The sequence below is a fragment of the Rattus norvegicus genome, chromosome 16 (assembly GCF_036323735.1).
Source record: "Rattus norvegicus strain BN/NHsdMcwi chromosome 16, GRCr8, whole genome shotgun sequence".
Taxonomy (NCBI): domain Eukaryota; kingdom Metazoa; phylum Chordata; class Mammalia; order Rodentia; family Muridae; genus Rattus; species Rattus norvegicus.
Window position 1 is genome coordinate 2,140,163 of NC_086034.1, and position 12,408 is coordinate 2,152,570.

The 12,408-nt window shown below is 37.4% G+C and overlaps 1 protein-coding gene across 2 annotated transcripts in view; it reads right to left on the reverse strand.

Moving 5' to 3' along the window:
* The window catches only part of Appl1 (adaptor protein, phosphotyrosine interacting with PH domain and leucine zipper 1), a 48,224-nt gene that overhangs the window by 14,929 nt on the left and 20,887 nt on the right, over nucleotides 1-12,408 (reverse strand). The window contains exons 9-16 of one of the 2 annotated variants that reach the window (XM_039095136.2): nucleotides 11,938-12,020; nucleotides 11,066-11,224; nucleotides 9,680-9,868; nucleotides 8,138-8,180; nucleotides 6,675-6,731; nucleotides 4,919-5,010; nucleotides 3,871-4,053; nucleotides 1,460-1,551 (exon numbers count right to left, since the gene is read on the reverse strand). In XM_039095136.2, coding sequence (XP_038951064.1) covers nucleotides 1,460-1,551; nucleotides 3,871-4,053; nucleotides 4,919-5,010; nucleotides 6,675-6,731; nucleotides 8,138-8,180; nucleotides 9,680-9,868; nucleotides 11,066-11,224; nucleotides 11,938-12,020 — 898 coding nt within the window. The remainder of the gene's footprint in view (nucleotides 1-1,459; nucleotides 1,552-3,870; nucleotides 4,054-4,918; nucleotides 5,011-6,674; nucleotides 6,732-8,137; nucleotides 8,181-9,679; nucleotides 9,869-11,065; nucleotides 11,225-11,937; nucleotides 12,021-12,408) is intronic. The other variant, NM_001399084.1, reaches the window with a different exon arrangement.

A 12,408-nucleotide genomic window follows, 5' to 3' on the forward strand; every position in this document is an offset into this window, starting at 1 on the left:
TTTTTTGCCTTACTTGTTCCTTGACCCAGACCTGATCTATTTATTTTGCATGTACTTAAAGTGGTATAAAAGCAGACTGAAAAATAAAAAACCTTTTTCACCCTCAAAGCTGACTGGGGTCATGCTACAGTGTTGTCTAATTGTTGTTTGTTTGTTTGTTGTTCTCTTTTTAATCCTTGCTCCTGCCCTGGAGAACCTGTTGACTGACTGAGCTGACTTGGTCATTGAGTGAAGAGACCCAGACCCAAAAAGACAAACATTACATTTTCTCACATCTGGCACTCCTACCTCCTAATGTTCATGGGTGAGCATATATAACTACAGAAACAAGGAAATCAAAAAGGGATCATTGGTGAAAAGATAGGGGACTAATTAATAGATAGCATCAGGGAAATGGGAATAAAGGAGGGGGGTCTAGTCACAGAGGCAGGAGATATGGAAGGAGGAGGGCAAAATATGGATGTCTGAAAATGTCATAAGGAACATACTATTAACATAGCTAACAAAACAACAGCCACAGCTCGATAAGACTGCTAAGTCTAAGCATAAATACACATACAAAGTTTACATAAAAATTTTCCATTTGGGCTGACAATGCTCCCTCCAAGAGCCAAAGACCATCTAACAAAAAAAACCAACAAGCATGAAAGGCCCTCTTTCAAGTTGTTGTTCAGAATTGTCAAAAGACTAAAACAGTACATGCCATTGCCTTTGGTTGCCCCTGAGAGGTGGAAGGTAAGTCCCCTATTGCTGAAGACACCAACTTTAAATGTTCGGCCCAGAGACTCCTGGGCTGAACTGCCTCTTCCCTGAGAATTAGCTTTTATGGTACCAGAAGACACCACACAACCTTCCAAAATGTACCAACAGTTCATCCCAGCTTTGATGCCTATGAACCACAAGCACTACCAGCATGGCACGATAATCCTCATGTACAACAGCAGACATACATCTTGGTAGTAACAGTTCTCTAATTGGACTTAAAACCCACTCAACCAGAGGGAAAGCACTCCAAGTAATGGAAACCTAGCCACTGCCAAGAGTTAGTTAAGTCAAGGATCTTGGGGTTGGAAGATAAAAAAAACACAAACTTTTTTTCAAAAAAGCTTAAGAGATAGATTATGTACTAACAATTTGACAATGAGGCCAAATGTCTATGACACTGTAATCTCGTATGAGTTACGTCACAAGTTGGATTAAGTTCTGGTTGCCTTAACAATATTATGAGAGGGCTGGAGAGATGGCTTAGCAGTTAAGAACACTGACTGTGTTCAATTCCCAGCAACCACATGGTGGCTCACAACCATCTGTAATGGGATCCAATGCCCTCTTCTGGTGTGTCTGAAGAGAGCAACAGTGTACTCACATACATAAATACTATAAGTAAAGATTCTGAAGTAAAACATCAAAACTGGGCACAGCAGCAGAACAAATGCAAATGACACACTTCAAATCTTACTACTGATCACTCTAGGATGAACATTGCAGTCTGTTCTACCTTCAGTTTCTGATTTTGTGCTTCCTCCAGATTCTCCAAATGGATTTGTACGCCTAAAGTTTAGGGAAAAAAATGAATAAATGTCACCAAAAGCCACATGCAAGAGAACAAAATTAAAGACTGAGTCATAAAACTTTACATGTTTACAAAGAAAAGCTCTAGAATGTCTCACTCTGCTAATGAACAAAAAGATAGTTTCACTCTCATACTGAGTAGGAGGCCAAACCCAGTGTCTACACTAACTGATGTATCTACCACAGTCCTTTGTTGCTGTGTTTTATTTATTAGGTATAAATTTAACTGCACACAACAAATCCACAGAAAGGAAGACCAATGTGGCGACAATATTGGAGTCTTCAGAAAATGCCAGGAATTTTCTAGAACTATAAAATCCCAAGTCTGGATTTTACAAATTACAGGTTAACTATAAAGATCTGAACACTGTCTAGTTCGAAACATGTATTTCTTTTTCTCCATGAACTGTATTTCCTGGGTCTCTATATAAGTATTACAGGTACAGATAATAGTACTGTAATAGATAACAGATAAGTACTGGCTTGCCTATGATGCACACAAAGCCTGGGTTTGATCCCCAGCACCACAAAGTGAGAGAAAACTAAACTCTATTTCTCAAGGTTTCAGTACCAACGCAAGAAGAAAAGTAAACCAAAGATAAAGCTACTTCCCCATTCCTGTTCTTTACTTGTTGCACAACCACAATGAGGTGGGGGTGGGGGTCAATTCAAAGGAAGCCTTATAAGAAGCAGGCTAAAATAATAATGGCATTAAGAAAACAGGGCAGGGGTTAAGGACATGGTTCAGTCAACCTTAGTTCAACCCCCCCCCCCAAAACCTACGTAAAAAAGCCAAGCAACCAAAAATAGTGGTACATGGCTTTAATCCCAGCACCAGGGAGGCAGAGTCAGATGGAACTCTGAATTAGACTACAGAGTGATGGCTAGGGCTACACAGAGAATCACTGTCATAAAATCTCCCAACACACACACACGCCAAGCAAGGTTGCACGTGCAATCTCAGCTCTGGGAAGGCAGAAATGGATAAACTGGAGCTCATTGGATATCCAGCCTACTTGGAAGCTCCAGGGCAGTGAGAGATTCTTTATCAAAAAGTTAGCTAGCTAATAACACCACCTGAATTGTCCTGACCTCCACAAACATGCACATATACACACACACACACAAAAGATTGATCTTTTCTTTAAAACAGATTCATTTACTCTTACTGTATGTGCATAGTAAGTACCCACAGGCATTAATATGCACTATTTATGTGTCCGGTGCCTGCAGAGAAAAATGGCCTCAGATCCCTAGAGTTGGAATTATGGATGGCTGTGAGCTACCATGTGATGTGGGTGCTGGGAAGTAGACCCGGATCCTCTGCTAAAACAGCAAGTGCTCTTAACTGCCAAGCTATTTCTTCAGCCCAGTACTGATTTCATTCATATCAGCTTGGCATATTATATCAAATACTATGCATACATAATATATTTACACGAGTTTTCATAATTCTATGTCATATCCAAATTTAATGTATTAAGTGCCCAACCTCCATAATAAATGATTTGCCATAGTTTCATTTCTTTATGTTTATGTGTGTTACTGTGCACCATATGCATTTAGGAACTTGTGGAGGCCAGACGATGGTTTTAGATCCCCTGGAACCAGAGTTAGAAGCAGCTGTGACCTGCTACACGTGGGCACTGTGGACTGAACCTGACTCTGCAGAACAGTGAGCACTTCCAACTTCCGAGCCATTTCTCCACCCAGTCCCCTAAAGTAAGATTAAGTCTGACAGGACTTCATCATCAACAATAGCAGCAGCAGCAAGAAAGGATCTCGGAGTTCAAACCAGACTTGAATTTGCTAGATAGCCAAAAAAATCTTGAAGCTTTTGACTCTCCTACTCTCAACTCCCAAGTAACTGTAGTTGCAGGCATAAGGTAACCATGCCCAGGTTTTAAGTGGCGCTAGAGATTGAACCCAAGGTTTCATATGCACACTAGGCAAGCACTCTACCAACTGAGCTACAGCCCCAACCCCTTGTTCCGACACAGAATTTTTAAAATAGTGTCACAACCTAAAGATAAAATTACCACTTCTGCAATTGACAGGGCAAATGCCCAAGCAATAGGCTTGATAAGCAATTCAAAATTAAATTTTTTGATATCTGATTATCCTAACACCTTTAACAGAAAAAGAAGACCAACAGAAAAACCTGTATAGTTCTACCCTAACTATGAAAATGTTAGGCAATTATGCAAAAGAGAGCATAGTTGATAGAGAAATGTATCATAGATGGGTCCACAAATCTTATAGACCATAGCACATTGGCTTTCTGACATCATTACTCACCTGCCTCCTTGACCAAAGGCTTTTGCCTGGCCAGGCTGATCTTCACACACAGGAGAAATTATATCAAACTGTATTGGTGTATCTGGAGCAACAAGAGAATCTAGAGAGAGGGCAGCCAAATTTGTAGACTCTGATCCCAAGGATCCTGAACTGCTGGTTCGTGCTGTTGGTGGTCGAGATTGTCTAACCACAAAAAAAAAAGAAAAAAAAAAAACAACAAGGCACTGAATTTAGTTTTTTCTTTCAAACGTTCAATGCTTAGCAGACTACAAGAAAAGAGTATTTTAAGTCAATGAGAGTATAAATCAAACTCCAATAAAAAACATTACCTTTCTGTAATCCTTACACTCAGGAAGTGGAGGCAATGGATCACAAGTTCTGGGCTGGCCTGGTCTATAAAACAAGACCCTGATTCAAAGAGTAAAGACTTAATCACAAATCAGCTAGCTAAAGGATTCCTTTCTTTCCAATTAAAAAAACATAAACTGAGACTAGGGAGATGACTTAGCTGGTAAAGTGCCTGTTGTCAAAGCAGGAGAACCTATTTACAAAAATTTTTGGGGAGATGGGGTTTTCAATACAGTTTTACTGTGTAGCCCTTACTGTCTTACAACTCTGTAGACCAGGCTGGCCTCAAACTCACTTGCATCTGCCTCCCAAATGCTGGGATTAAAAGCGTATGCCACCAACGCTCAGTGAGAACCTGGGTTTTAATCGTCAATACTCATAAATAAATAATAATTTTAAAAGGGGGGGAAAGCTGCCCCATGGCAGCATGCATCTGCAACCACAGTACAGGGGTACAGAGACAGCCAGATTCCAGGGACTCACTGGCCAGTCAGCCTACCAAATCAATGAGCTCCAGGTTTGTGATTCTGTCTTAAAAATAAAATTCTCCATCATATCAACCTCTGGCCTGTGCCCTTATTAGTAAATTTATTTGAAAACACACTTTTGTTATTCAGAAATGATTTACTACTTATCTAAGTAGTACTGTTATAATCAGAGAGTTCGCTAACACTTTAAATAATCCCACATACTAACTCACCCTCCTGGACGCAGGCTCTCGTGTCTCTGCTGGAAAGATGGGGAAGGAGTGACAGCTTCTAGAGCAGACTGATTCACTCGTGCAGCGGTTTCCTATTTTGGTTTATTTTTTTAAAAAAAGAGTTAGTATTAATAATGTAAGAAACTAAATGTTTGATGTAACTCTTAAAACTGTTAGTAAGCTCTTGAGTTGTGCTTAAAATATAAACTAAAGCTACTGAGTGAGGTATTTCCATTCTCTTGCCTTACTAGTAAGGCACATTAATTTCAAACATTGTGAACTTCCTGTAATTCAAGATAATTCTAATTCCTGTAATTCTAATTTCTTTCTACTAACATGACAGGAATATATTCTTTTTCTATTAATTTTTAACTACCAGTTACTTTGGATTAAGGTTTGTACGGCTGTCACCTAGTACACTGCCTAGTCATTCAAAATATTTTATAGAACAAAAATATTTAGTAGACCAATCATTTAAATATAAAAGAACTCTTCTAGAATATAACTATTAATTTATAACATTATTATAAATATACTTGATGGTATTGCATTTTAACAAAAATAGAATTCCTTTTTCCCTAAATAAAAGTCTTTTAAAACCTGGAAGTCATCTTTATCATTTTCTTCTTTACCTTTTACTCAGTTGGTTACTAACTAGTCTAGAGCCGCCTATCAAATCCCCCATTACAACAACAGTAACTTAAGCTAGGATGATGGCACATGCCATTAATCTGGGTTGGGGGCAATAAAGACAGGCAGATCCAAGAAACCCTGTCTTGGAGGCTTGGGGGGAGCTTAGGACTAAGACTTTCAACTGAAATTATAAATCCCTACCTGGCTCTGAGAAACACCTGAGCTTACAGCATGGCCAACCCATATCTTAACAGGAGTCTAGACAGATCCTGTCTAGGACCAAATCCTTTCCCAACTTGGATACAAAATAGACTCAGTTCATTCTCTCACTCCATTCTTACAGCTACTGGTTCCCTCAGATTGTACCTGAGCTCGAACTGTAGCTATGGCTAAGTGTACAAGCAGAGGTTCACTCTGTTTGAAACCCTTGCTACTCAAAAGAGTAATGTGCAGACTGAGAGCTCAGGGTGCATTATTACAGATGCACCAAAATCACAGCGCTTTTGAATACGATCTCCACGTGACCTCAGTGCACACTCTAATTGTCTATTTTGTACCAAAAACTTTCATTTACACTGCTAGTTCCATCCACATGTCACTTCCTTGTCGGAGCTTTAGTTTCACTGTATTGTCTGCAGTGTCTCCTTTTTTCCTTAAGCAAATCTTAGCACAGGATTCCATCATCTCTACAGAATTTTCTCTAAAACAAAGTCCTCACTAATCCTAACATTCTCAAAATGTAAGCCTATAAGTAATCACCATGTATTTTTTTAACCATGTGCTTCTAATCACGTTATACATAAAATATCACACAGCTTCCACTTTGACTTACCAGTAACTCCTAGAGGAGGCCATGCAGTCTTTCCTACATTTTTACCTACTCTACAACACTCAACATGAAGGTAATTGTCTATACCAGCTGAGTAACTGATCTCAATACGTTTTGAAGTAACAGCTCTGTGATGACAATACACCATGGTACATCGCAGCTACCCAAACAGAATCATATGCATTCTGTAATTGAAGTTACAGAACTTGAGAAATGAATCAATTAATATTAAGCCACATAAACCACAAAATTATTTCATTTTGATAGTCCTGGATAACAAAACAAAAATATTACCTCTGGATTTTCACTCAAATATATTTGTTTAGATATGTTGTTTATTGTACAGATCCACTGAAAATGGAAAGAAATAAGCATTATTATTGTTTTTTTTCAATGGAGCCTCTCTATTAGGAAAGGCTATTAAATATTAAATTGAAACAGAATTTCCATTAGAAGCACCATATAATTTTCATAAGAAAACATCTTGAGAATGGGGCTATAACTCAGTGGGAGAGCACATACTTTTTGACGTTTTAACAAAACATGTGAGGTCCCTGGATTCAATCCCCAGCACCACAACCAAAACAAAAACAAGAGACCCACTATAAACATATGCATGTAAGAGACCTTCAGATTGAATTATTTTTAAATAAATGTATTTATGCAATAAAATAAAAAGTAATCATGTTAAATCATAACTTAATAGCATATATTTATCATTTTATATTATTTCCTCCATTAATTCCCACCAAACATGGTAATCTGAACTCAGTTACCACAATACCTATGTAAAAAATTAAAATACAAATTCTTTCTGGGGAATGTACCTTATATATCTTCCTTTTTCAAAATAGGGATTACTAGTGCACATCTTCTATTTCACTGTTATAGATTACACCTTTGGATTACAGTGCCTGACAGGTCTTGTAAAGTTAGTTCTCTGTTGGTAAACCATGCAGAGAGCAGAGACAGCTGTGTTCTCAAAACCAAAACTACTCTTTCCCATGGGAAACAAATACATGTAAGTCTCTAAGACTTTCCAATTCTGTCTTTTATCAATAAAACTGTAATACCAAATAAAATGAAGATTATTTCTGAAAACCATTTTGAAAGTTTCAATCTGGATAGCACCTTACCCTCCACATGTAGATAACAGAAGACTGGAGCCAAAACTGAAAGGCTTGTGAGTAAGAACAGAGACTCCCAAACCTCTGTTTTTCTGTCTTTCATTTCCAAGTGCTCTAAGCCTGCAATGCTTCCTCTTGTACCACATCTGCTGCCCCTGTGTTCTAGCTGCAGTAAGTAGCTCCCAAAACAGTGCTCTGCCTGCCAGCAGGTGACACTGGAAGGTTACCAAGTAACACTTTACGACAGCACAGAAATGGTGTCTATGATTCCTCCAGCTATAAAATGGTGTCTATGATTCCTCCAGCTATAAAAGTCTGTTAGAAAACTAAGAATGCTGCTTGAGAACAGAGGACTTAAAAAGTCATTTTTAATTAACTAGGGTTTTCCCAAACTTTAATGTATAAATGTATAATGTATAAATACATTAATACGATTTGTTCTCAGAAAAAAAAACACAAAATAAAATTAATTTTAAATGTTGCTGAAGAAAATAACTTTATTACTAGCACTCAGGAGTCAGAAGCAGGTAGATTTCCAGCCTGGTCTACAGAGTGAGTTCCACAACAGCCAAGGCTACACAGAGACACCCTGTCTCAAAAAAACAAATTAATTTTATAAGAAACTTTTACCTCTTCATGGTCTTTTTTACTCTCTGCTTGCAAAATTGAAGATCTAGGAAGAAAAAAATGAAAAGTTTTAGCCTCAACCTTAAAATTAAATTAAAAACACAAGTGACATAATTACTTTAGGGAAAGAAGACCAGCAGCAGCAGCAGGACGTAGGCTTATGATTCCAAGTGGCTATCCACAGCCCAACATGCAAAACCAAAGGGCAAGGCCAACTCTCAAAAGACAGAACACAAAAGAAGAAAGCACTTCAACCTACTGCATTTCTATTGCTGATCTAACCAAGAATGTTAACTTCATTATTAATAATTTCTTCCTTAATAGGTTTAAATAAAAATTCTAACCTATGAACCATTACAGAAATGTCGCATTTTAAGAGAAATTTTCAATTTTACTAACTTTCTATCTTATCAGGAAAAACGGGAAACCATGCCAACCATTAGCAAAAACTAAAAATACAAAGATGTAAATAATGTAGTAACATGTTAGCAATTTACTAATTCTGCTAACAGAAAACAGGAACTCTAATGTACAGCATTGACATTCACTGTCTGTCTAGAAGGACTAGGAACACAACCGTGTAGCTAAGATAAGTGAGCAAAGCTATCTTTTATGAAGAAGATAATCTTAATGTACATATATATGATGGAGGAAAAATGACTTTCAGAGAATCCAAGAGTTTCTTCTAAAAAGTAAATAAGGAAGTTGAAAGGTCAAAATCAACCTCAGCTAACTTAAATATCTAGCATTAGGAAAATGTTTAAACTATGTTGTATGGTTTTTAAAAAATTAGAATGCAGTCATTATGAATGACTTTTTGAAAAAATATTTTATTATATGTATGTGAGTTTCTGTTTACCACACGAGTGCAGGTGCCCTTGGAGGACAGAAAAGGGTGTCAGATGGCCTGGAGCTGGACCTGCAGGGAGTTCTGATCCACTGGAGGTGGGTATTCGGAACCAAGCCTGTATGCTCTGTAAGAGTAGCACCTGTTCTTAACTGTTGAACTATTTCTCCAGCCCTATAAAATGTTTTTTTAAATGGATGCAGATCTAATTTATGTATATAAAATATCCTTCGATAATTCAAGAAAATGTACTTAGACCAGGAATGGTAACACACGGTGCTAAACTACTTTGGAGGCTAAGGTAAAAGAATGACAAATTGAAGGCCATTACACAAAGTTTGTGGCTGTAGCTCAATGACAAAGACTTGCCTACCCCAGCTCCGAAAAAAAGACCCCCCAAAAAAAAAAAGACTTGCCTAGATTGCTCAAGGACATGGGTTCAAGGGGAAGCAGTGAGGGAATGGGAAGGGGAAAGGAAGGAAAATGTACTCAGGATAAAAGCTAGAAGGAAACAAAATGCTATAAAGAAAATTATTGGTTTTTTTCCATTCTCCTATTTATATTTATGCTTTTAAAAATAACTGTATTAAAAAGCAAATTATCTTAATTCACAGTAGTTCTAAATGTCTATATGAAACAAAAAGGAATTACTCCGCATTTTAAAATGCATATCTTATTAGCAGCAGAAAAATACTAACTTTTTTCCATCAAAAGAAGTGATCTGAAAACAGTATCGTCTGTCTTCGCAGTCCACAGCCATCACTGAACAGTTGTCTATGTCCATGGCTAGGCCTCCTGCCACATCTCCACGGGCTTGACTCATTAAGTTTCCACCCTGCGTGAAGTAAAACTGTCTATCCCAGGTAGATGACACCAAGCCTGTTTTACTAAAGAAAGTAATTGATAATTTCAGTAACAACATCTAAACAATCCCTTGTCATTAGTAGACATAAGAAATAGTGTGTGAAAACAAAACTTGCAAAACGGCACCAGGATGTCAAGAAGATGTCACTTTTTCTTATTCTAAAATGATTTTGGGCATGTTGACTCACTGGTGTGAATGTTTATAGTTTCAAAAACAAGGCTAGAATTCATTTAAGTTTCAACTGTTACAATGATACATCAAAAATCCAAGTTACACTCAGTACGCAAGGGAAGAAATTCAATTTTATTTCTTGAGTTAATCTATTTCACCATCATATCAAGTGAAGGCCAGGGATTTAAGTCAATGAGACAGTGTGTGCCCAGGATGCTCAAAGGTCTGAGTTCCAACCCAGCACTGAGAATTGGTGAGAATAAAGAGGAGAAGGGGAAGCTTGGCACATTTTCAAATGAAAACTCAATGTTTACTTGATATAATCACATATATAAGTATTAATATTTAGTAACATGATATGATAGGCTTATTTAGACATAAATCAGTTTCATCCCTTTTATAAATTCAAATAATTCAATAAACATGAAGGTAGGATTTTTTTTTTCGGAGCTGGGGACCGAACCCAGGGCCTTGCACTTGCTAGGCAAGTGATCTACCACTGAGCTAAATCCCCAACCCTGAAGGTAGGATTTTTAAAGTTTTCATGTATCTCCATGTGTCAATAAGCTTATATAAATCACCACTAAAATGTTTCAACCTTGAGTTCCCAAGATGTCATAGTGCTTAAAGGCATTTCCTGTCAAGCCTGGTGATTGGATTTCTATCCCAAACACCCACATGATGGGAAGGGAGGGTCAACTTCAGCAAGGTGTCCATGTATCTCCACTCCTAAACTGTGCTATGGCATGTATACACACAAAATAAAAATGGACGGACACACACACACACACACACACACACACACACACACACACACACAAATAAAATGGATTTTTTTAAAAAGTGTCAACCTTTAGTAAAACCAAAACAATCTAGCAAACAGTACTAATTATACATTATATTGATTTGCTATTACAACGTGTAATATGAAAATAACAGGGGTTGGGGATTTAGCTCAGTGGTAGAGTGCTTGCCTAGGAAGTGCAAGGCCCTGGGTTCAGTCCCCAGCTCCTAAAAAAAAAAAAGAAAATAACAATAGTTCTCTTACTTCCTAGCATTTAGGTATCCAGCCTTTCGGGTTAAATTTCGATTGACGGGAAACTTGGTGGGATCTGGGTCAGGCAGATATAAAGGGTCACTGGCTACTTCCAAGTCTTCTATTGTCTGTTGCATGGTCTCCACATCCCCATCCATTTCCCTTCGCACACTGTTACAGAGAACAGATTAGTTACCATTAGTCACATCTAACAAATCATGCCTTATCAATCCTATGTGCCCACAGAGTTAATTTTTTAAAGAAGCAACCGTAGGATGGTTAAAGTAACAAAATAATTTTAAACATTTTTAAGGTATTTTGGGAACGATATCAAATTTGAACAGTAATAAAGTAACCAGATACCCAACTGTAGATTACTTGTCAAACTTCTCTGTGGTATAGCACTGACCTGTGTTTAAGCACTGCAAAAAACAAAATGAAAAATCCTAAATCTCTTCTCTCCCTTGCCTCAGACTAACAGCAGTGCTCCCACACAGCACAGGTAACTGGAACTGACCTCTCTCTAAACACTAGAGCCTAGAAAAGAGGATTGACTTAGTAATTTTCCAAGCAAGGTTGACAAATGAAATTTTTAAAAAAAATGTACTCATGGACCATCACTGTTAGGTCTTTATATCACTCAGACATAAAAGCTACTTTCTATCATTAAAGCTGTCATCAAATTCCACAGTGGGGTGAAAGCCAGAGCCTACATTCTAGGGAAAAGAGAGTAGAAATTTCCTAATTTAGCAATAAAGCTGAGAAACACACTCCATGGCAGGAAAACTAACCCTCAGGAAATTAAGTTCTAAATATTTATGGCATTTAGTTATTAACTTACTGACATAATTTCATTTTCATTTTAGTGAAGACAAAATACTTACTTCTGTACACTTGTTCCAATGTTAGCTAAAAATTCTTCCAATTGTCCATTGAGATTTTCAGAACCCATCTTAAAGAAACTTATCTGAGGTGGGAGAGGAACAGAAGGTTGTAAAACATAATCATACACACAAAAAATATTTAGAGAAAAATCACACCAACAATTCCTAGGGTAGAATTACACAGAAATGACAGTGGGTTGTTTGATCTGTAAAATAACAGGTTGAGGTTTACAATGTCTACAGACACAGAGTCGCTAAGGAAACCAGGATTCAATCCTACTATATATCCTTTCACATTTAGGCCGTCTGCTGTTGTATTTGACATTAAGTCTCACTTGTAATCCAGGGTGACCTCAAATATTTCCCTAACCTCAGACTACCATGACTAGTTTTTTACAAAAAAAGAAAAAAAAAAAAGGTACTCTTATGCTTAAAAGGATATTCAAATTTCTTGGTTTTTAAAGAACTAAT